General features: G+C 43.5%; 1 protein-coding gene across 1 annotated transcript in view; it reads left to right on the top strand.

Moving 5' to 3' along the window:
- The first annotated feature begins 4,332 nt into the window (after nucleotides 1-4,332).
- TGFBR2 (transforming growth factor beta receptor 2) overlaps nucleotides 4,333-25,872 on the top strand; it is a 60,570-nt gene continuing 39,030 nt past the window's right edge. The window contains exon 1 of the mRNA XM_033165280.1: nucleotides 4,333-4,468. Within this exon, the coding sequence (XP_033021171.1) occupies nucleotides 4,393-4,468 (76 nt within the window). The 5' untranslated portion in view covers nucleotides 4,333-4,392. The remainder of the gene's footprint in view (nucleotides 4,469-25,872) is intronic.

The following is a 25,872-nucleotide window of genomic DNA, read 5'->3' as shown; positions in this document are numbered from 1 at the left end:
CATCAACTCGATATGGAGTGCCACATGTACCCTAATGCTGCAAACCAGGAGATTAACTAGAGAAGGCATAGGAAGTTTATATATATGTGCCAAGGAGGAAATGCAAGGTTAGTTTTAATGATAATCTCTGGCATTTGCAAACTTCACTTTTCACACTTTAGGGCACATCTCCACACAAATGATGATGGTGGGCAGTGTTATGTTCTGCAAATACACCAGCTACAAGTAAACTTGGAAAAGAACAACTCCACTTATTTTATTTTGTTTTGTTTTTATGGGATGGCATCCAATTTTATTGTACTTGTACAATGACAATAAAGAACTCTGAAATCTTATATCTTATGAGTACATAAGGGCCTGCTGGTGGTACAGCCAATGACCCATTTGGTTCAGCATCCCATTCTTACAGAGACCAACCAGGTGCCCATAGGAAGCCTGCAAGCATGACCTGAGAGCAATATCACTCTCTCCTACTTGTATTTTCCGGAAATTGGTATTCAGAGGCTTATCGACTGAGACAGTGGAGATAGAAAATGGCTGTCATGGCTGGTAGCCATTTATAGCTTTATCCTCCATGCCTGTGTCTAGAATTACTGCCTATAAGTACAAGATTGCAAAGTAGGCGGAACTCCCAGTCAATCCTGAAAAAGCAGGATACTTGATCACACAAGGATCTGCAATAGCCTTCAAGCTTATATGCACCAGCGCATGGTGCAGACATGCATTTTAATGGGTGAAATGTGGGGAGGGTGATTCTGTCACTGCCCACTTTTCTCATGTTCATTGTATACATGAATAGAATTTTTATATTTCAAGAATTCTGTTCAACATAAATGAATTATTAAATGAACATGGAGTGTAACAATTTGGTTTCTATACAACGGAACTGATAATACTCTTGCTAATTATGCGCAACAGATAATCCACATTAGTTATGTCAAGGAAATAAGCTTAATGCAGGGTACCCTCCTGACGATTTGAGCTCGGACTGTTATAAAATCTGTTGGCAGGTAACCTTTTGTAAATGCCCTTCCTTGAGGCTAAACATTTTTTACAGCAATGATTGAATTCCTAAGAACGAGTCTCAACTAGTGGAAGTGATTACGCAAAGGGCAAAAAAGTGATGTGCCGAAATTCCTAATTGCTATGGTAGTACAATGTCTCCCCTCTCCCAAAATTGTAAACCCAAGACTTCATGCAAGGGCAGGGCAACTCAGGCCCAGCAACTATTAGACTCAGGGCTAACCAGTGGGGCCCAATTTGAAGCAGTGGGGCGCAACTTGATTTTTTTTTTTTGTAGGGCCCCAGTTCACACCCAGAGTCTGCAAAATCTTATAGATATAAATAAAATCCATCTAGATTGCCTTGGTGCAGGGGCCCCCTTAGGAGCGGCCCGTGGGGCCCAAGTTGGCCCAATTGCTCCAATTGCCTTAAGGTCAGCCCTGATGAGACTGTGTAGGGGTTGGACTGACAAGCCCTGCACCTTCTGGGTCCCTGATGTCACCATACAGAGTACAGACTCAAGGACTTGTTATGGAAATAAAGGGAAATCAGTTTTGTCACCTCTTCTCCCCAAACCCTGAGACAATGAGCCCAGCCACCTTTTATTCACAGTCGCATAAGCACTACACTACAGCATGGCCTGCACCCAATGTTGTTTTTGTACAATCTTGTTTGTCCTCAGTAACCAAAATTATATTATCAACGTATACAAGCAGAAAAGTTGTTTTCCTTCCTTTGCAAGGAATCATACAAAACAAAGTGGCACTAATAAAGAAACGTTCCAGTGTGGCAAAAGAAAGCAAACTAAAAATGCTTTTGCAGTTGATCAAAACTATCCAGCAATATCAAGTTATAGGAAAACTGGTGCTATTAACAGTAATCCTTCAGGTTGGTTAATTGCTTTGGCAACTTCCAGGCACATGATGTGTGCTGCTAATTATTTCCCCCAAGAGTTAAATGATTACTGATGAGAGGCAGCTACCGGAGAGCTATGAGTTTCAGGTGAGGGTGAGGGTCAGATGACTTGTCAATCCCAATCAGGTATATAAGAGGACGACCTGGCCTGCCCAGGCCTAGCACACCTCTTTCTATTCCTGTACATTGTTGCCCACTGAGCGCAACTATGCTCAAATTGACAAAGAGGCATGTGCCATTTCCTCTGATGCAGATCTGATATATATATATATATATTGGGGGGGGGTTGCACATGTGCCCATCAAGCTTTGTGTGGGAATTATCCCTCTGTGTGTGGTGCTGTCAGTATGGGGTCATGCAAATGCTGCGTGTTGTGCAGAATGGAAATATTTAGGTGCGCTGTTCTATCCATGGATGCAACTTGCAGAGGGGAAATTCGAGAGGGCGAGGGAGCATGGGTCCGCTGTGGGGAGCGGAGCGCATTTCTTGCGCACGGGTGCCTGCCTGCAGAAGGGATTTGTGCTGCGGAGCTGTTGTGGAAAATGCCTATGTGGTTGTGCTGACCGGTGGTTGTGCTGAACAGGATGTGTGTGCCTTGAAGTACGTGGACCTGTCTACAGCAGTGTTTTTCAACCTTTTTTGGGCAAAGGCACACTTGTTTCATGAAAAAAATCACGAGGCACACCACCATTAGGAAATGTTAAAAAAATTAACTCTGTGCCTATATTGACTATATATAAAGTAATTTTTCAATTTTTCCCACGGCACACCAGGCAACATCTCGCGGCACACTAGTGTGCCACGGAACAGTGGTTGAAAAACACTGGTCTACAGCACCCTTCAAAAAACATCCTTCTTCTTAGCATTTGCATTGCTGACGTGAGAAGTGCAAACAATAAAAACATGGGCATAGCCAGTGCTTATCTTGTAGAAAAAAGATGCAATTACTCACCGTGAAGTTGTTTCAGTAAGTGCCACACTAAAAAAAAAAAGGTGTCTCAGTCAGGTTGCCAGTTGCATCACTGGAACATGCCACATCATCCAAGTGACCTCAGTGTGCGTTTCAATTTCAAATATTATTTCTGCTTTTCAGTTAAGCAAGATAGCTCAGTTGGTTAGAGTGTGGTCCTGATAATGCCAGACCTTCCAAGTGTTCCTACTTTCCAGGGACAGTCCCAGATTTGCAGAAGCTGTCCTGGTTTCTGATTTGATGCCAGTATGTCCTGCTTTCCCTGTTTGCATCAGAGAAATATTGGATGGTAAGGTAGAACGTCTCTAATGGAGAAATGTTGGATGGTATGGAGTTATCTGACCCCTGAGCCATCTGAAGGCAGCCCTGTATAGGGAAGATTTTTTAATGCTTAATGTTTTGTTATATGTTGTAATCTGCCCAGAGTAGCTGGGGCAATCCAATCAGATGGCTTGGTAACAACAACAACAACAACAACCAACAACAACAACGGAATAGGACATCCTTATTTTCATCAAAGAAATGTTGGAGGGTTTGCAATGCCAAGGTTGCAGGCTCGATCCCCATATGGGATGGTTGCAAATTCTTGCTTTGCAGGGGGCTGGACTAGAATTCCGTGGTTCCCAACGTGGGGCACACGCCCCACAGGAGGGGCAATTTGATTTTTAAGGGAGGCAATTCGAGAATGAGGTACTAACAGTGAATGGCCTTTTAGGCTTCCTTCACGTGAACAGTTCACTTTTTGAATAATTATAATTATATGTCGGGTGTGTGTGTGGGGGGGGGTGGGATCAGGATTTTAGAGATGCTTAGGTGGGGCACGCCCCCCCAAAAGGTTGGGAACCACTGGACTAGATAATCCTCACAATTCTATGATTGTAAGTATATTTATTTATTTACTTGCTGGGGGGGGGCGTTCAGCCCACGCCCACGAATAAAAATAAAAAAAAGCCATGGCGCGTGTCACAGAGATGATGAGGGAAGTCCCAGGAAACAAGCGGGCGGCGACGTGCGATGATGCCCCGCCGCCTCAATCTGGGTAATTATTATTTTTCTTTTTGCCTCAGCGTGTGAGAAAAAGAGCACCCTGAGGGCGAGGGAGGTTTGGCCTCAGGCCCTTGATTGACAGGGAGCTCCGGGAGGGAGGGTGGGCCGGAGAAGGAACTGACTGTGAGAGTTAAGAAAGTCCTGCCCAGCTGTTTGCGAACTTTTTAAGATTTCCTGTTTCCTCTGCAGGCAGGGCTGAAGCGGGGAAGGCGGGCGGCGGGTGAGTCACACACGCCATCCGAGCAAGCAGCCGAGAGCCGCAGCTGCTGCGGCTGCCGCTGCTGCCGCCGCCTCTGCCGGGGCCTCGCTCGCTCGCTTTCTGCCTCGAGGGACCCGCCTTCGCCTCAAGAGGAGCCCCTCGCCTCGCCCCGCGCGCCCCTCACCGCGCCCGCCTCCGAGCCTCGGCGCGCTCCCCTCCGCCGCCGCCGAGCAGCCGAGCGCCCCGAGGGAGCTTGACAATGAGCTGGGCGCCCAAGCACGTTTTGCTGTGGACTTTCTTGCACTGCGCGGCTTGCCCGCTGGCTCGGGGTACAGGTAAGCCTCGCCTTTGCTTCGCTGCCTGGTCTCTGGTCTTCCGACGCTGCCAGCCAAGATTAATAATAGGCACCAGAAGCCTATTATTATTAATTAATTAATTTATTTATTTAAAAAGGCCAGGCTCATAGCACCACAGAATTGCAAAGGGTGCCCCCCAGGGCCATCTAGCTCAACCCCCAGCAATGCAGGAATCTTTCCCTCGAACCCACGACTCTGAGGTTGGAGAGTCGTTGGCTGTGCCGACTGAGCTATGTTATGTTTCTCCCCCCCCCCCGAAAAAGTTAAAACTTTTGGAATGGTTTTTCTTGCCTGTTGAAATGTTGAAAAGAGTGTTTTGGAGAAAAGCATGCCCCCCTCTCGTCCCACTTCTATTCTTGCTTGAGGTGTGGTGCAGAAGTTTTAATCCTGATCTCGGATATCTGGCAGGGAGCAGCTGCCTTGTGTCTTGCAGATGCAGCCACATCTGCCACACCTGGCCTAGGATGAGCTGCTTGCAGCTGTGAAGTCGGTGGGTTGTTTGCTCCTGGCATGATGGCTGGGCTTTTGGCAATGCAGAGGAGGGTTTGGGGTACAAATCCCTAGAAATAGGGGAAGTGAGTCATGTGCTGATGTTTTCTGAGTCATAATTCCCCAGAAAGTAAAGGATCCGAATTCCAGAACGCCAGTCCCCTTAATTTTGCAACTATAACCCAAGTGCACCAAGAGACATAGGAAGTCCCTCATTACAAACTTAAGGGTAAAGCGGCTGTGTTGCCTGTCACTAGCGTGCTTTTAACAAATCCTGCACCTTCGTTTACTCCTTCAGCTGGGATAAAGCTGTTTGGAGTGTAAGCATGTGGTCGCACAGAGTTTGCAGTAGTATGGTGGCAAGTTCGTTTAAAAAACCGCTATGCTAAGCATCTGTAGAGGGAAGCAGTGTCTTTCCAAGTCACTTGATCAGTGTTTTGTGTCCAGGTTTTAAGTTGTCTCATGACTCCCTGTGTTCTTCATTTTGCTTTCTGCCTTGTTCAAGTATGGAGCTCTTCAGTCATTTAACACGCTTCAGTGCAGACTGTTAAACAGCAGCAACAACAACAACAACCACACACAGGATTGATGTGCAAAGCCCTTTTACTGCAAAATCCTTTTCACTGGTTATTATGGGTTACCAGCGCTGTCAACTAATGATATAATCAAGAGTAGCTAAGCTTCTCGAAAGTTAACACACAGCTTAACTTCTCTCATCACACTGCTGATGGGGCACAGCACAGCACAGTCGTTGTTGTTGTTGTTGTTGTTGTTGTTTACTTTTGGTCGTCCTGGATGCTCTATTTTTACGTGGTCTGTTTTAGTAGGTAGAAACAAGGTTGTACCCAAGGCTTTAGGCACATATTTTGGCCTTCAATTCCCATCAGCCTGAGCCAGCACAGCCAGTGGTTAGGAATGATGGGAGTTGTAGTGCTGCAACATCTGGAGGGCCAAATGTTCCCCAGCTGTGATCTGTAATTTTTGCCTAGAGCAGCTGCCCAGAAATCTCATGCTCCTTTAAAATGTACTGCCACTTTTCTCTCTCTCTCTCTTTTGGTCTCTTATTCCCGGAACTACCGGTACCTCTATCCTTATGGATCCTTCCTCAAAAACCACTTGAAGCCTAAGGATACATAACTATATTTGAGCATATTCATTCCCTATTGTCTTGCACTTGCCTTGCAGTTGTTCTCCTTTAGAATGTAAAACTCTGTGGGATGGGGTCTTACGTTAATGCTGGAAAGTGACATGAACATTGATGGTACCATATGAAGTATAATGTCCACTGGCAGATTTATTAGGGACCACTCCCTATATACTTACTTTCATTTTTTTTTTTTAAAAAGCCATCCCATAGTAACATAACAAACAGGGTGATGCTTTTGTATTGTTTGCAAAATGATGGTTAGTGGGGAAAAAGGAGAGGTAAAAAATACAGTGCTGGAAAGGAAACCTGTATATTAAGGTTATGCATCTTACCATTCAAATAGCTACCTATAGTGATATTAAGCATAAATATGCAGGATGCTGATTTAAAGTGTTTTACTTACTAAATCAGTTTAGCTATGTCACAGTACAGCATTTGTAGCGTTTTAAGTAAAGATCCTGCAAACACTTGCACAGCTGAGTACCGTGCAAAGAGTTAGCAAAATCTGTGCATTTGCTGAAAGGTTACGTCCAGTTGCAGATTATAATAATGGAATGTTCCTGTACTGTAATATAAAACTTGTATGATAGAGAAGAATGTAGGCATCGCCTACCTTGGAATAAGTACTCTCACTAGAAATTCTCCTTGCCTCCTTTCCAATGCAAGTCTTTGCATCTCTTGAAAGTACAGTGGTACCTCGGCTTACAAACTTAATCCGTTCCGGAAGTCCGTTATTAAACTGAAACCATTTTTAAACCAAGGCACGCTTTCCTGAATGAGGCCTCCCACTGCCGGTGCCCTTCCACCTTTCGGCTTCCATTCGTAGACCGAGGTAAAGTTCACTAACCGGAACACTACTTCCGGTTTTGCGGAGTTTGTATACCAAATAGTTTGTAAACAGGGCTGTTCTTAAACTGAGGCACCACTGTAAAGGGGATCCTCTGGAGCAGGCACCCCCAAACTCTGCCCTCCAGCTGTTTTGGGATTACAACTCCCATCATCTCTACCTTACAGGATCAGTGGTCAGGGTTGATGGGAATTGTAGTCCCAAAACTGCTGGAGGGCCTTGTTTGGGGATCCCTGCTGTAGAGCAACTTTTCTCCAAAGTAATGGCCTTGCTGGGTAGGGCTGATGGGAACAGTAACCCAAAACATTTGGAGAGTACCAGCTTCGGGAGGCTGCTCTAGAGCAGGAGCCGAGACAGCAGTAGCACTTTCTGCATTTATGTACGGCTGTTTGGGTCATGACCAGTGTTATCTGAGAGCTAGCACAATCATTAAGAATGGTGACCTTGTATAACAACTTGGCTTTCTCTCTGGGTTTTACTTCTGCTGCGTTATATCTTAGGCTGAAAGAGGATAAAAGTTTTTGTCCAAGACATCCAAACTGTATACAGGCCCAGAAACTCCTGTTGGTGTGGCCCTGCAAGCAGGATCTGTTGCCATATTCACAGTCGCAAAGGGACTCTTGGCCAAATATACATACCGGTACTTTCCCTGTGATTTCTTCACAATTAAATGGCATTGCCTTTATCATTTTATCACATGTCCCAGTAAACGACATTGTCATGTCGTCTGGACTGGCAAACTGTGTGGTTCATGTTAATTTATGACGAGTTTCAAACAATCCAGCACCCAACCATGGTTTCTGAAGCTTTGTCCCTTAAACAAACCGTAGCTCCATGTGAGCCCCATTTCCTGGTTTTGGAGGGTATGGGAAGCTGTGGTTGGCTAAAAGCAGATGCAAAAGCTCAAAACTCCCCTTGGAACACAGGGCAAGAGGGGAGATATGAGTGTGCAAGCCCAAGGCTTGTTCCTGCTCAAATCTGTGTGCTGTTGATACTACTATGAATAGTTCGATTATAATTGCCTTGGTGTATTCTGAATGACAATGCTTTTATTTTTATTACTTACCGGTAATCTCTAATGGGCATTCTCAGGTATAAGACCACTGACCTAATTACTCAAAGCCAATTATTATTATTATTATTGGAAAAGCACATTTTCTTGTACACACATAGTACATACGACACAAGGGATATCTGCCAAGTTTATCTCTTTATCAATCACTACTAGGATGATGGCATGCAGCTGTGGAAAACACAGCTTTTTGCAAGTGAAGAAAGTTCTCTGACAAGGATGCAGTTTGCCAAATATAACTTGCATGATATAGTACTGTACTAACATCACAAAAAATGGGGGGTATTAGACATTGATATTGCCCCCTCCCATCCTTCTGAATTTATATCCTGCTTTTTAAATTTTGTTTTGTACTGTTGGATTTTTCCTGCTTTCAGTAACATACTGTCTGTCTCCCAGGTTGCACTGCTGAGCAGTATGCCCTCCCTGAACCTACTTACTTCTGAGTAGCATGTATAGGATTGCATTTTGCTTTGGCTGACTTGGTGTGAGAGAGTGAAAAGGGATTCTTTCTCGGGCAGGAGAGTTGGCAGCTCTAGCTTTTTCCTGGCTTGTATCCCTGGGTAACCTCCGTTGAAATAGATAAAAACAAACCACTCCCTGTTAATGGAAGACTACTGGCAGAAATCTTAGTAACATGAAATACCCAAAGTACGTCACTTTCTGTACATGAACACCAAATGTATATTTGGTGGTGGTGGAGGTATGGATGCTTGTTGGTGTGCAGAACAGAAGGTTACCGGTAATTCCTTAAGGTAAAAACACTCCGTATGTAGTTGGAAGGGGCAGAGAAAGACAGAGACTGCTGGCTTAGTGTCTCTAGTTAAAAGTTTGCTGAGACTTTGGTTGGGAGCACTTTTTTTGGGGGGGGGAGGCAGGGGTTAGTGCTATATTTGGGGGTTAGAACATAGAAAGCTGCCTTATACTAAGTCAGAACAATGGTCTATCTAGCCCAGTGTTTTTCAACCTTTTTTGGGCAAAGGCACACTTGTTTCATGAAAAAAATCACGAGGCACACCACCATTAGAAAATGTTAAAAAATTTAACTCTGTGCCTATATTGACTATATATAAAGTAATTCTCTTGAATTTTTCAATTTTTCCCACGGCACACCAGGCAGCATCTCGCGGCACACTAGTGTGCCGCGGAACAGTGGTTGAAAAACACTGATCTAGCCTAGTATTGGCAGTGGCTCTCCAGAGTTTCAGACAGGATATTCCCGGCCCTCCCTGGAGATGTCAGGAATTGAACCTGGAGCCTTCTACAGTGGTACCTCGGGTTACATATGCTTCAGGTTACATACGCTTCAGGTTACATACTCCGCTAACCCTGAAATAACGCTTCAGGTTAAGAACTTTGCTTCAGGATAAGAACAGAAATCGTGCTCTGGCGGCACAGCGGCAGCGGGAGGCCCCATTAGCTAAAGTGGTGCTTCAGGTTAAGAACAGTTTCAGGTTAAGAATGGACCTCCAGAACGAATTAAGTACGTAACGAGAGGTACCACTGTACACAGAAAGCAAATGTTCTGCCACTGAACATCTCCGCGGATCTACCTGTAGCAGCTCTTTGCCTACGCTTCGTTCTCTGCTTGTATGTCTGTAAATATACAGATCTTTCAGAGATAACGTAACATGCTGCCACACAAAGGAAACTCTGTTCCATAGCTCTGTACCTACCAAGCCTGATGGGGTTGCCAGAATGGGCTATAGAGTTCCCTTCCCACCTTAATAAGGAAGACTCAGAACCAAACTACACATTACATTAACTTGCAGCTGCATGAACCTTTTAATTTTTCACTGAATGTGGTTGCTTCTGGGCTCCCAACAGATGTGTCAACTCTAGGGGGCGAATGACCTCCCAATATTCCTTAGCAGGGGGCTTAGCCCCCCAATATTGAAGGGGGTAAGAGGGTGAACTGCCAAGCTGAGTGTGACACAGTGTAAGAGACGAGGTGTGGCCATTGAAGTTTTGCTGCACTGGACAGAACCACCTCCTGACTACACGCCTCTTCCTGATGATGCACGTGTGACATCACAGGTCTGCAACAAGTGTCACGTGGACGGTGGGTTGCTGGCCACCCAATCTTGGGCCCAAGGTGGCCTCTGGCTCCCAGTGAATATCAGCACTGTGGTGGGAGGCGTAGTTCAGCCTTCCTACCCACCATGGTCTCAGTGAAAAAAACGCTGTCCACCCTGCTTTGTTTTGACTCAAGGAATAACCAGTGGGGAACTTTCTCTTGCAGTGGCAGTTTTCATTAGAACAATGGCATGATAAGAAAAGATTAACTCCCACTGACCCATCCTTCAATGCATGATCCCGATTCTTACTTGACTCCAAGCGGCTGTTATTTACAGTGTTTTTAAAAAAGTGACCGTGCATCTGTGAATTTAAGAATTCAATTTCTATTGTAGCTTGGCCTTCAGGAAGCGTGCTGAAGGCCTGCTCTGCTTAGTCGTCGTGATCACATCTTGAAACTGTGCAGCAATTGTTTAGAGTTCTGCTACGACTAGTTGGTAAAAGATGAAGGAACCTGATAGATACTCCCCCCTCTGAAGGCTTATGGCAGGCAGAATTTCACAAATAAATGAAACCCCTAAATTTGAAGAAAGAAAATAAAAAGGTGGGTGGTTGGGAACGAGGCATTAGACATTTCTGTAGACTTTAGTATCTCTATTCCTGTTGTTGTTTTCTTTCTTTTTCAGGGGAAAGCTCTGTCTCTCATTTAGAAAGGGGATGTCCTAAAAAAGACATTTTGTCACTTTCTGAAAATCAGATGTCTTTATTGTCTGTGCCTCAAATTGCTGTAATTGTAAACTGAAACAGCTGAACATTTGGGAAATTCTTAGAAGAACAACAATAATAATAATCTTCAGTTCCTCAAATTGTCTAGTCATGAAAATATGTGTTAGGTGGACAGAATAGCCAGAGCTTTCTGGTTTTTTGGGGGTTGCTCTTTTAGTTGCAACTCTAGCGATGTCTTACCTTCTCACATGATGCAGCTCCTAATTAGCACGAGGTAGCTAATTAAACAGGGCTGGAGATGGAATCTTCTCGTTATAGTATTGCACAAGCCAGTGAAATAGTTCAACTCTGATTACAGCCTCCGAGCTACTTGTGAGCGGAATTGTTACCAGAAGCAGCACACGTCTGTACTTTTAAATTATCAACAAACTGTAATTGGCCACTGTTGGCAGGCAGAATGGTCTGAAGACATGTATTTACATTTAGGACCCCAAATATAGCACCTGTGTGCACCAGAATACCCTAAGAACCGCCCCCCCCTTGGCTAACACCCTCGACCAGCTTTTAGATTTTACAGTAAAAATGGATATTTTATTTGTGTTGTCCCCCACCACTTTGGTTGGCAAGTTTGCATTTTTTATAGGGGGAGAATAGCCGGCATTTTTGTCTGTGTTTTATTTTATGTGTAGGTATTTCACTTGTTTTGTTGAATTCTGAGCACTGGCAATATTTCCCCCCCTGTGAAATGGGTATTTTGTGTTGCCCACAACAGTTTCTTGTGACCCTCTTTCTTTGCAGCATAGACAGACACAAACCATTCTGTTTGTTGTGGTTCAGCAGGTATTCCGTAAGCCAACAACCGTGTTAGTGTAAATGAGGAAGAGGTTTTTTTCAAAGAGAAAGAGTGTGCACACAAAGTCTTCAGAAGGCAAGATTGCATATGTGAACTAATTAAGGCAATATGTGACACACGCAAAAAATGCCAGCTGCTAACTCCCCAACTATTACATTTTATTCTCAAGATTACATTAGTTTGTTGAACATGTATTAAATACGCATTAAAGCACATATCAAGATGAAGTTCTGTGCATTTTATTATTGCTGCGCTTATAATAGTTAAAATATTTTGTGATTTTTTTAAAATAAAAGAAAAACCCTTCGTGTGAATTTGTAAGGCTGTTTTATCTATTCCTGTTTAGCCACCCTAGGCTCCAAGTTGTAGCCAGTGGGTGGGAAAGGAATGTTTTGTATAGATAAATAAAATAAACATGCTACATATATGAATTACTAATATTTACCTGACCACATTTAATGAGCTACCTAGTGAGCTATGTATCAAGTCTGTATCAATAAATACCAGCCAGGACTATTAATCCATAGCAGCCATTTCTACCAGGACTTCTGATGATAGCGAGAAGTGTGACAATTTTGGGGCTTCTTTGGCAGCCAGCCAAATATTGGATGGGCAATATCCTGCATTTTCCTGACCTCATGCTGCACCTCTAGAACTCGGTGAATCCCTTGCTCCTTTTTACAGCTCCAGGCCTTCCCAGATTTTCCCTCAACCCTGGAGTAGGGGAAGGGAACAGGGGATTATTCCCATAGACTTGCTGTTCTTTCAGGATGCTTTGGAGCAAGTTTCAATCCAAGCACTTTGGAGTGTGGAGCATGACAATAGCAAGCCTTAGCCCTTTTACTGAGCTTTGAGCTGAAAAGGGGATTGCTCCTAGAATCAAAGAGCTGGAAGGGACCCCGAGAATCATCTAGAAACTAATATGCAGCTGGGTTCAAACCCACAACCTTGGCGTTATCAGCACCACACTCTGAGTTATCAAGTTGATATTCCTGTGGTTTTGAATGTAAGAATAGCCTGCTGAATCAGGCCAATGGAACATCTATTCCAGCATCCTGTTTTCACAGTGGCCAGCCAGATGCCTGTGGGAAGCTAAGGAGCAGAACATGAGAGCACTTTCCCCTCCGGTAGTTTCCAGCAACTGGTATTTCAGAGCATTGCTACCTCCATCTGTGGAGGTAGAGCCTAGCCGTCATGGCTAGTAGCCATTGATAGACCCCTCCTCCATGATTTTGTCTAATCCTCTTGTAAAGCCATCCAAATGGGTGGTCATTACCCCCTCTTGAGGATGCAAGTTCCATAGTTTGACTATGCAATGCATGAAGACATACAGTACAGTATTTTCTTTTATTGGTCCTGGATCTTTCAACATTCAGCTTCATTGCTGTGCTTCTAAAGTTCTCCTGTGACCACCTCAGGACTAGCGCTGCTACTGAGAGACGACCCACACACTTTTTACAGCTCCAAGATCAGGAGGGCAGCTGTGGCTTGTGCTGCCCAGCTTCCACTTTTGAGATTGTTGTTGTTCAGTCGTTCAGTCGTGTCTGACTCTTCGTGACCCCATGAACCAGAGCACGCCAGGCACGCCTATCCTTCACTGCCTCTCGCAGTTTGGCCAAACTCATGTTAGTAGCTTCGAGAACACTGTCCAAGCATCTCATCCTCTGTCGTCCCCTTTTCCTTCTGCCTTCCATCTTTCCCAACATCAGGGTCTTTTCTAGGGAGTCTTCTCTTCTCATGAGGTGGCCAAAGTACTGGAGCCTCAACTTCAGGATCTGTCCTTCTAGTGAGCACTCAGGGCTGATTTCTTTAAGAATGGATAGGTTTGATCTTCTTGCAGTCCATGGGACTCTCAAGAGTCTCCTCCAGCACCATAATTCAAAAGCATCAATTCTTCGGCGATCAGCCTTCTTTATGGTCCAGCTCTCACTTCCGTACATTACTACTGGGAAAACCATAGATTTAACTATACGGACTTTTGTCGGCAAGGTGATGTCTTTGCTTTTTAAGATGCTGTCTAGGTTTGTCATTGCTTTTCTCCCAAGTAGCAGGCGTCTTCTAATTTCGTGACTGCTGTCACCATCTGCAGTGATCATGGAACCCAATAAAGTGAAATCTCTCACTGCCTCCATTTCTTCCCCTTCTGTTTGCCAGGAGGTGATGGGACCAGTGGCCATGATCTTAGTTTTTTTGATGTTGAGCTTCAGACCATATTTTGCGCTCTCCTCTTTACAGTACCTCAAAATGCATCTTACATGCTTTTAACCTGTGCAGTTTCCGCCATGCACAGTTGAAGGCCAGCTGGTTGAAATTCTGTAAATTAAATGTGCCCATTTCTGGCGTGGAAAGAGCTATTAAGCTCCCTGTCTTGCTTACCGTGCAAGGGCAGATCAGTGTTCCTGCTCTGCAAGGGAAGGATGTTCACACGGGGGTGTATTGGTTGTGAGTCAGTGTTCGATATTAGCCCAGGCCCCAGGCACATTTTGTGACTGGCGCTGGCCCAGTTGCAACCACGTGGGAGATCTCTGAACTGGTTGGCAACTGGGGAAAGCAAAACGTCCCTTAGAGAAGGATCTGAAATATTTTCCTTGAAGCTTGAATTACTTTTATTCTGGATTTTTTTATTTTGTGTTTTAATGTGTTGCAAACTGCTTTGAGATTTGTTCTTTAAAATACAAAATGGTATAGAAATAATAAATAAATAAATAAATAAATAAGTAAATATCCCATGGGGTGGGGAAAGCAATGCCTAGACATTGCATTGTGGCGACCATAACCCAGGTTTAAGGTGCCATTTGGTGATTAGATATTACATTGGTACCTTGGTTCTCAAATGCCTTGGTACTCAAACAACTTGGAACCCAAACACTGCAAACCCAGAATAAGTGTTTCGGTTTGCGAACCTTTTTCGGAAGCTGAACATGATCCATTTTGAGTGACAGAGGTCTGTTAGTTTTTGCTATTTAATTTGTGTTTTTGTTTTTGCGGCTTTTTTGGTTTTTTTTTGTGGCGCTGTGGAACCCAGTTCAGCTACTGATTGTGTGACTGCAGTACATTGTTTGTTGCTTTCATTTAATGGATCAATGGTCTCATTAGATAGTAAAATTCACGTTAAATTGCTGTTTTAGGGGTTGTTTTTAAAAGTCTGGAACGGATTAATCAATTTTGCATTACTTTCTGTGGGAAAGCGGGCCTTGGTTTTGGAACGGACTTATGGAACGGATTAAGTTTGAGAACCAAGGTACCACTGTATATCTGAGTTTCTGACACTGGTTTGAGTATACGCAGCTTGTGTATCAGTGCCATCCCCAGATCGTAACCCCCACATAAGATTGAATGTACTGTACTTGGAAAAAAGTGCACCAAGAACTCTGGCCAGTAAATTTCAATGGTGGGAATAAATCCTATTCACAACTCAAAAGTCAAACAAAAGTATGTATTCTGAAAAGAATTACAAACTTAAACAAATATTACAGCTTCAAACTCACAGTAGTATGTGTGGCACAATAATTCGTTACAGTATACGGATACAAAAGTTTTTAAATAACAACAAATTCATTTAAGTCGTTTCATTTATTGAGCTGAAGTTAAGAGCGATTCTGGGTCGAAAACCAGGACAGGGCCCTGTTTCGATGTGGATACCTTCGTCAGCTATGGGTTGTGTTAATTTGTAGTACTCGTATGAATATATCTTGTAATTTCTAGGTGTGAATTGATCAATGTGTATCTTAAGCTTTTCTGTGTGTTTTCTGTTCTGTACTTGGAGCTTAGCATGACTGCAGAGATGAGATCCTGTTCCCTCCCAAGCTCCAGTGTTGAAGGAAAGGAATGGGGCTCATCCTGCTCATCCTAGAAAGTGATGCAACACTTCCTTTAGGGCATGTGGAGAGTGGAATTATGGGTCCCGTTATGCAAACATTGGGAATTAATCCAATTCCTTTTCAGTGTCCCTTGCAAACTCTCTTGCATTTCTATGGTCACCCTTAGAGAGGGGCACCCTTGGAGAGAAATCAGCAGTTCTCTTTCCTAGTGAGAATCCGGAGCTTTCCACCTTGAAACTTCCCCCCAACACTTCATTTAATTAAATTTAAAACATAAACAGAAAGGACTTGCAAAATTTAAGAAGAAAAGCTGAGCTTCCTGTATTCAGTAATGCCTTGGTTTATGCCAAAAGCAGGCATTCCACAGGAAGGCGGACATTTTTTAAATTTCTCAGATGCAAAACTTTATAGCCCACAAACATCTGAAATATCCGTTCGGAGGGCTTGTTAGCAGCCGAGCTTAACTGTTTGTTATTCTACTGAGAAGAGTTTAAAATCTGAGCTGCAGTTTCAACTGAGGCTTGTTTGTAAAAGTTGGCACTATGTGCTTAGCCATTTTAGAGTTGTATTAGGACTTTTCTATTTAATACCAGACTGTAGTGTAGGAACATAAGTGTGTGCTGGATCAGGCCAGTGGCCCATCTAGGCCAGCATCCTGTTTTTGCAGGACCTGAGCACAAGAGCACGCTCCCTTCCTGTGGTTTGTGATATGCAGAAACAGAATGTCTCTAACAGGGAAAGAGTTTGGTATAGAATAGGCATATGAGGCCTCAGGTTCTTGGGCACAGAAGCAGTGTTTGAAATTAGCCAGGCGCCAGGCGCATTTTGCACCTGGCTTTTGACCACTTGCGACCAAGTGAAGATGCTTGGGTGCCAGGATATCGTTTGTCATAACCATCTGGGGTCATTGGATCTGGGCTGTTTTCACACACTAGTATCCCATCCTGTAGAATTCTATCAGTTATATTTTATCTGCACAATCAGAATGAATTTCTGGAACCAAATTGCATTTTTTTCTGTGCAGCCTCAGCAGGAGCAGTCACAATTAAGAAAAAGAGGCCGGAATAGGCCAATATATACCGTATGTGGACTGTCCCTGGATGGATCAAGTGACTTTGTTTCTTTAAGTTCTCAAAGCTCTTAACCTAGCTCAAGGTTGTCATCTGATCCAGCCAGATCTTTAACTGAGAATCAATCACAGTCAAGTCCTCCATTGAAAAGTAAGACTTTAGAGCCGTCTTACCCCCAAATGTCAACTAGGCATTCCATTTTGGCGACGGTAACCTTGGTTCAAGGAGCCATTTGCCGCTTGGGTTATATTTCCGAGTTTCTAACACTGCACATAAGTGCATGGGTTTAAGGTATGTGTATGTATATACACATTTATGTGTGCATCCACAAACACACACATCTAGGAAAGATGTGTGTTCTAGTTGCAAGGAACTTTACAGTGACTGTAAATTGACCAATACAACCTGTGCTAGGTTCCAGTGTAGACCAGCCTTTGCCAACCCGGTGCACCCCAGATGTGCTAGACTACAACTCTACATGACTGCTGGCTAGCGCTGATGGGAGTTGTAGTCCAAAACATGTGGCGGGCACCAGGTGGGCAAAGGCTGGTCCACAGAATTCTGTTGTTCCAGTTCAACCCTCTCCTTCTCATACTTTTACTTGACAGCTGTAGTTGTTGATTATCGGCCCCCAGGAAGCGTTGCCAGTTCTCTCCCTGGAGCATTTGCCTGCTATGCTGACACCAGCCAGGAGACAGACATCTGTGGTGTTCCAGTTTTATGCTACTGACAGATGCATGTCTGATAAAGCAAAACTGTTGCTCAACAAGCCACATTAAAAATGAAATAAAACTCAGCTATGCAGCACTATAAAGCATGGGGATTATATTAGTGGGGGCTGCAGAAGGGTGGTGGGAATGGGTGATTGGCTGATAGGTGTGGAAAACCTGTGGACCTGATAGGTGTGGAAAACCTGTGGTTAATGATAGCAATTGGTCTTGCAGGAAAAGGCAAGGAGAGAGATGGCTAAAGATAGCTTTGTCATGTATAATGAGATAAGAATCCAGTGGCTTTGTTCAGACCAGGTCTCTCCATGGTTTTAAGTTTTGTAATTGGTTGCAATTCAGCATTCCCACCACCCTTCTGAGTAATACCCCTCCCCACTCTCTCACTATATATAAGGGTCTGGTGACTTCTGTTTCAGTATACTGTATCTGAAGAAGTATGCATGCACATGAAAGCTCATACCAAGAACAAACTTAGTTGGTCTCTAATGTGCTACTGTGGGACACGGGTGGCGCTGTGGGTTAAACCACAGAGCCTAGGGCTTGCTGATCAGAAGGTCGGCGGTTCGAATCCCCACGACGGGGTGAGCTCCCATTGCTCGGTCCCAGCTCCTGCCCACCTAGCAGTTCGAAAGCACGTCAAAGTGCAAGTAGATAAATAGGTACCGCTCCGGTGGGAAGGTCAATGGCGTTTCCGTGCACTGCTCTGGTTCGCCAGAAGCGGCTTTGTCATGCTGGCCACATGACTCGGAAACTGTACACCGGCTCCCTCGGCCAGTAATGCGAGATGAGCGCCGCAACCCCAGAGTTGGACACGACTGGACCTAATGGTCAGGGGTCCCTTTACTTTTACCTTTAATGTGCTACTGGAAGGAATTTTTTATTTTTTATTTTGTTTTGGCTATGGCAGACCAACATGGCTACCTACCTGCTTCTGTTTTAGGATTGCTTTAAATACTAAATCTGTTTTTTTTGCTGCTGTGCTAATGGGTAATCCACATAGCCACTGTACACAGTGAGCCGCTTCAAATGTATACATATGCTGACGCCCTGCTGTTTGTCAGCCAGCTATCATCACATGTAGAGTTAAGCTTTGTGCTTGTCTCCAGAGTAGGAGTTTTTGAACGTTTGTCAGAAGGTATCAAAAACTTGATTCTGTGCACGGTGCTCTAGGCAAGGAGCTGACATGTAGAATGGGATTTGAGATGATCATCACCACATATCCATTGATTGTCTGAATTTTCTCTTTACTACAGCACAGTTGAATCACTTGCAATGAATTGGTTTCCACCAGGGAATAATGGTTTCCACCAGGGAATAATGCTCATCTATATATCCCTATATATATGTAGTTGACTGACAGGTGCCCATTATTACGGATGAAGTTGAGGCTTGCTCTCTGTGCATTCCTTCTGTTTGACAATGAGGTATTACATTGGTGTTGATTCAAGTTCTGGCAGATTGCTCAGAGGGCTGGCTTTTAAACAACAGGAAAAGGAGATTTCTGATGTGACCAATGAGGCATAAAATAGGTTTGCTGGTAACCAAACATATGGTAGATAAAATGCTGCTTTCACTCCCCCCCCCCATGATATCGGGCATACTGTAGCATCATATTTAGAAGTCTCTCAGGGACACTAAAAGCTTCGAAATAAGTATTTTTGTGCAACATTCTGCTAAGAGTAATTTAAGTCATTTCAAAAGTTAGTTTATATAAGTTCTGTTCTTCTGTTTTTGCCTATATAGACTTTCATTTATTTCAGATGGCAACATCTATCATGGAAGCAAATCCCAAGGGCTTTAAAAATCTATTTATTTTTCCCTCCCATCAGGAAGTGTATGAAAAATATCGCATTCATGGCTTTTGAAATCCCCAAAACATTCCGATCCGTTCTTGTCCCAAAATATTGAGTTGTTATTTTTTACTAATAAGATAATGGTACATATTTTTTCCCTCCGTGTAAACTGACAGAGAAAATATCTATGTTTTATAATTAAAGTCTTTACTCCAAATACTACTTTTTTAACGCTCGGAAACAATTCTCTTATGTGGGGTGGGGAGGCATATTTAGCTAGCAGACCTATATAAAAGGTAAAGGGACCCCTGACCATTAGGTCCAGTCGCAGACGACTCTGGGATTGCGGTGCTCATCTCGCTTTACTGGCTGAGGGAGCCGGCGTGCAGCTTCCGGGTCATGTGGCCAGCATGACAAAGCCGCTTCTGGCGAACCAGAGCAGTGCATGGAAACGCCCTATATAGAAGAACATTAAAATGTGCTTTATTTATCAGAGTGGCTTTATTTATGGTATTTATGATACCCCCAATGTTGCTTTATGGGGTGGAAATAATGGGGATGGAACCTGAATATTCTCCAATGACTGGAGTCCTTGCAAATCCTTTTGGCAAGAAAGATCTTGGGCCTCCCTAATGGGACAATGGCGGCCCAACTGAGAATGGAACTGGGTCTACCATCCATCGTAGCAAGGGCCCATATTAGGATAATTACCTTCTACAAATCGCTTGCTGAAACTCCAAATTCCCTGTTAACTAAACAAGCCTCCTTAGCCTTCACCGGCAGCAGCACCTGGTCAAGGGGCATGGAGACCATCTGTGATCGATACTCCCTTCCAGATTTCGCCGCCCTATCCTCATGGGACAAAGACAAAATTCGCGACTGGATTTTTGCTAGGGACGCTGCCCTTGATCAAGAACTATCTAATGCGGCCAGACTCTCCACGTGGTTCCCCCGCATGAAGGTAGTTAGATCTCTAGCCCACTATTTGAGTGATCTGATAAATCCTATGCTAAGAAGGGCCTTTACACTAGCTCAATTTCATGCCATCCCCACAGCATTCTTACAGGGTGTATTTTTCAATACTCCTCTGGATATTTGACTCTGCCCATGCAACAAAGGAAAGATAGAGGACTTTATTCACTTTTTCCTCTAATGCCCACTATATGTCGCAATAAGACCTAGGCTTTTCCAGCTGTGGAAGAGCACTATGAATTTTACTGCATGTTCCACGATTAGAGAAAACATGATAAAAATGTTCTATCGTTGGTACATGACACCTGAGAAAATTGCAAAGATCTATAAGAGCCAATCCAAAATGTGCTGGAGATGTGGAAAGGAGACAGGTACTTTTCTCCATGTATGGTGGGAATGCAAAAGAATAAAATCCTTCTGGAATGAAGTATTCGAACATCTAAAGAAAATCTTAAAAATAAACTTTGACAAAAAACCAGATTTATTTTTGATAGGATTAATTCCAGAAAGTATACCCAAAAACAAAATAAACATATTATATGCAACAGCAGCAGCAAGATTGCTGATTGCTAAGAATTGGAAAGGGGAAAATTTACCAACTATAGCAGATTGGAGGGAAAAACTCCTTAAATTTGTAGAAATGGCCAAAATTACAGCTAATATTAGAGGACGCACAAATAAAGATTTAATTAAAGATTGGGAAGGATTAAAAGAATACATGGAGAAATACTGTCCAAATTACGAAATTTTAATAGACTGAGTAGAGAGATCTGCACGGGAAAAGGAGGATAAAAAGATAGGTTACAAACAGGTAGAAGATTATTTTTCTTTGGAAAAGAACGCAACTGAAAACAATAAGAGAAACTGGAATTCTAGATAGATGATCACTCATGGGGGAGGGGAGGCAGGGGAGGAAGGGGAGGGGGAGGAGGGAGGGGAATTTTGGATGGATAAATGTTGTAATATTTTGTTTGATATTCTGTTACGGATTGTTTTGTTTTGTTTTGAAACAGTTGTACATGTATATATTTTTATTTGACAATAAAGGAAAAAAAAAAGACCTAGGCTTTTCCCTCTAATCCCGCTGACTATCACCAGGGACGTTGACCGCATGAAATACTTACTGGCGGATGCCAACCCCTTGATTTCACGTGGAGTGGCCATCTATACATTACAGGCCCTGAAACTCAGGACCACCTTTTCGGCTAACTTGCCTTAGCCCTATGTATCTTCCTGACATGGACACTATTGTCATGCCCTGCTATTGTTCTCTATTTTATCTGTATTATCCAGCACGATTTTACATCCAATGTTTTACTGTATCTGTAGTATTTCTTGTATAATCGCGCCAGGCCACTGCCTGGTCTTTTACTATGTGCTATGGCCATATGGCTAATGCAATAAATAAATTGATTGATATGAATCACCCTTTGTTGAACAGAGCCCGGGGAGATGTACCGTATTTTCCGGCGTATAAGACGACTGGGTGTATAAGACGACCCACAACTTTCCCAGTTAAAATATAGAGTTTGAGATATACTTGACCGCAGATTCTCCACCCAGCGTATAAGACGACCCCAGACTTTTGAGAAGATTTTCCTGGATTAAAAAGTAGTCTTATACGCCAGAATATACAGTACTGTCAAAGGATAAACAATAAAATTACACCAATCAATAAAACTAAAATATTCATAAAGTCACACAAATGGAAAAAACACTATCCATCCCTTGCTTTTGGGGGGAAACATATCAGACTGAAAAGGTGTGGTTAAGCAAGTGTCTTTAATTGAGGTTTAAATCCCAACAATGAAGGGAGCAAGCACAAAAAGGAAGGTTATTCCAATAAGCAGGATCGAGCCATTTGGTATTGGAGGAGGCAGATACTTGGGTCTTGTGCCACTTAAGGCTTTATAAACTGTTACCAACACCTTGGGTCCAGTAGCTTAAAGGTAGCCATTGCAGCGCAATAGAGCAGCCCCATTTATTTATTTTATTTATTTACTGAATTTATATACTGCCCTATACCCGGAGGTCTCAGGGCGGTTCACAGAAAAGATCACAATATATAAAATCAAAATAATAACAATAACCTAATGACACCCCCCCAAAAAGAGCCACATTTTAAAAGGGTATAGGATGTCCATCAGGTCAACCAAAGGCCTGGTTAAAAAGGCGAACCTCCCTGGAGAGAGCATTCCACAGACAGGGAGCCACTGCAGAGAAGGCCCCTTCTCGTGTTGCCACCCTCCAGACCTCTCAAGGAGGAGGCACAGAAAGAAGGGCCTCAGAAGATGATCTCAGGGTCCGGGTAGGTTCACATGGAAAGAGGCGGTCCTTGAGGTTTGCGGTCCTGAGCCATTTATTTATTTGCATTCAACTAATATATCCTGCCAGCAGGTGTCCTGTGCAAGGTCTCCCACCTGTGCAATGGGCCTTTCCCCCTCTCTTCCCTTCCCAGCTCCCATCATTCCACTAGCCAACATATGCAGTAGTCAGGAAGGATGGCAGCTGTAGTCCAGCAACATCTGGAGTGACAAATATACCCCTTTCCTCATTTAACAGGGTTAAGTAATTTGCCAGATTTTTTCTTCTTCAAATAGTTGCAGTAGCTGTTTTTATACATACAACACAAACTTCTCATGAGATTGCACCTGGGGGGGGGGAGGGAGGGAGTCCAACCACTTTTTTCTTTTGTTGCTCAGAACTGTAAATCACATGTGCTATGAACTTGCATGAATGTGTTTACAAAGGAAAACACCCGCAAAGGAAGTGAGGCTTAAACCCATATAGTTGACATGATGTTTGCAACAAAAGGTAGGAAATTCAGCGTTAAGGCAGACATCCCACCTTCAGTAGGGCTGGGTTGGTGTGAGGCGAAACATTTCTTTTCAGTTTCTTTTCCATTTACCGGTAGTTTTGTGTCCTAACTCAAGTGTTACTTAAGGCTAATCTCTGTGTGTATTTGAGCGAAATATACACACGAAGTGTTTTGCAGGTATATTTGTACATATGTGGGTCTTGCTGTTCGCTGTGCATTTTGCATAGGGATCCTCATTGTGTTTTGTATTGTAACTGCCAACGGGCCTGGCAGTAGACTGGCTCATTTAAAAAACGGTGCGGTGTTCATTATTTATACATTTTGGCCAGACCTCTGATTGCATCACCTTTGGCACCTGTATTGTTGTAGCATATTTGGCTCTTCGGGGTGTTATAGTGAGAGCCAAATCTTTTATGTTACGGTATGTTACTGATTTTAAAATGAAAGTCTTACAGCTATAGAGACTCTTAGTGTATGGAGTGCTTTTCTGGTTTTCTTTATTTTCACGACTATTCTCTCAAATATCAAATCAACATAAGCCTGATTTCAAATTTAACTTTTTTTTAAAAAAAACAAAACAGTAGTCATATTCAGTAAGCCTCATTGCTACAGCAGGGCCTTTACCCTTGTCTTTTCTTAAATAAAAGATGCCCAGTCATCAATGGAAGATGCTCCTGGCTCTTTAATCTTGCCACAATGCGGGGATTCTTCGCTGGAGCTTCCCACGTGCAGGACAAGGTCAACTGCACGTGGGATACCAGTTGCTGGGGGATCTGTGGCCAGCGCCTCACGTGTGTCCTTGCACGGGCACCGGCCAAGCCTGCGGACGGGACGGCCGGTAATTCCGGAGCCCAGCTCACACCGCGCCGTGAAGAAAGTTGTCCGCTAGGCTGAACCTGAAGGATGCGTGAGTCGTTCGGATGAATAAGTGCCTCGAAGATGTTTCTGCAAGCACTTGGGACCTCCTAAGTTGTTCCCAAAAAGCAAGGAACCAAAATAAAGGGCGGCCAAAACTGCGGCCAAATAAAGTGCTAGTAAACGATGAAAATTAAATCTAAATGAAATAAAGACAGACAACCATGGTTTCTTTTGATGGCTTTGGCTGACCCATGCGGGCTATTTCTTCTCTCTGTACCTTGCCACGCAACTTTCTCTCAGGGCTTGTCCGCTCTAAGACCATCTAAGCTAGCTAACCCTTTACCGAAATATCTTCCGCGATCTAACCCTCTCTAGCTCCTATCTCACGTTCTATCTCTTGTTACTCTTTTCCTATCTATCTGCCCAGCACGGGGAGCCGCAGCCTTTTATTGACAACGAACAGACAACGTCATGATCAATAGTTTTACCAATCAGAACACTGTTGCTGCCCTTGAAAAGGGCGGGAAGCAGATTAACTGACCACTAACCAATTTGAACTTGGAACCAGAAAAGTCCCTGTGGAGGGATCTCAGCGGCAAGTCGCCTACTGGATCCTCCTTTCACTTTCACTTTAACGTGGAAGTATACATCAAATAGTGCACAGAATTGACATTTAAACAAGTACACACGATCGTAGGTGCAAATGCACCCACGAAGTGTATTCCCACACCACAACACATCTTTGGAGCAAGGGCAGTTTTGCTTGCTTGTTTTGCTTGCATGTTTCCATTCCATCTTTTCTAAACTTGCAAGAACAAATCCGCCAGATCAATAAATGAACTCACCGCCATAGATACGATGAGCCTTCCTATGTGTGGTGATAAAAATAATTACCACCTCCCACAATCAAAATCTGCTCTTATTATATCTCTGCTCATGCACACTATAAGATGGCAATCCGAAAAGGAATCCATAATATTGTTTACCAAGGAAAGCTGAAGACTCTGAAGCAGTTAGGTTTGCCAGACAATGCCTTCAACTATAAATCACAGATAAAGCAAAATAAATAAATAAAAAACAAATGCATGAATGAATAAACAAACAAATAAATCAAATAAATAAAAAACAATCACAGATAAGCTTTTCCCCCCACCACTGGGGAAAACTTACACTGCCTCTCATTTTCATTTACAACTCTTAGCAGGACTTCTCCAGCTGATCTTGTTGGGTGGGGGGCAGTTTTAGTATGCTGCTGATATCTCAGATAAATCAACCTTGTCAATAAATTAATAAAAGTGAAGAGTCTTTAAAAACAGATAGTCCTTGGGACTGCGAGAGGAGAGACAAGCGCTCCATCCCTCTTGCGCTGACCTACTGAATTTTAGTGCTGCAGTTCCCCCCCTCTGCAATCCGAGCCTCTTGGGTTTGCCGATCAGAAAGTCAGTGGTTCAAATCCCTGTGATGGGGTGAGCTCCTGTTGCTCGGTCCCAGCTCCTGCCAACCTAACAATTCGAAAGCATGCCAGTGCAAGTAGATAAATAGGTACCGCTGTGGCGGGAAGGTAAACGGAGTTTCCATGCGCTTTGGTTTCTGTCATGGTGTTTCGTTGCACCGGAAGTGGTTTAGTCAAGCTGGCCACATGGCCCGGAAAGCTATCTGTGGACAAATGCCGGCTCCCTTGGCCTGAAAGCGAGATGTGCGCCACAACCCCATAGTCGCCTTTGACTGGACTTAACTGTCCAGGGGTCCTTTACCTTTACCTTTATCTGCGATCCATTTGGCTACCAGGCTTGTGCTTGAATATAGAGCTGTGATCACCTAACAAATATTGGACAGATTCAGTTAACCTTTCCTCTTAATGGGATTTAGGATGAGAAATGTGCGCTTGCTAACATTCCATTGCAAAAGAGAGCAGTGTAAACATTCATGGAGCTCATCTGTGTTGCTTTTACAGGTAGGTAGCTGTGTTGGTCTGCCCTAGTCAAAACAAAATAATAATAAAAAATGCTTCCAGTAGCACCCTAGAGACCAACTAAGTTTGTTCTTGGTATGAGCTTTCGTGTGCAGTGTATCTGAAGAAGTGTGCATGCACACGAAAGCTCATACCAAGAACAAACTTAGTTGGTCTCTAAGGTGCTACTGGAAGCAATTTTTTTTTTTTAAATTGTTTTAT

This window comes from Lacerta agilis, chromosome 12, assembly GCF_009819535.1.
Source record: "Lacerta agilis isolate rLacAgi1 chromosome 12, rLacAgi1.pri, whole genome shotgun sequence".
Lineage (NCBI taxonomy): Eukaryota > Metazoa > Chordata > Lepidosauria > Squamata > Lacertidae > Lacerta > Lacerta agilis.
Note: the sequence above shows the minus strand (reverse complement) of the source record. Positions and strands in the feature narration are given on the sequence as shown.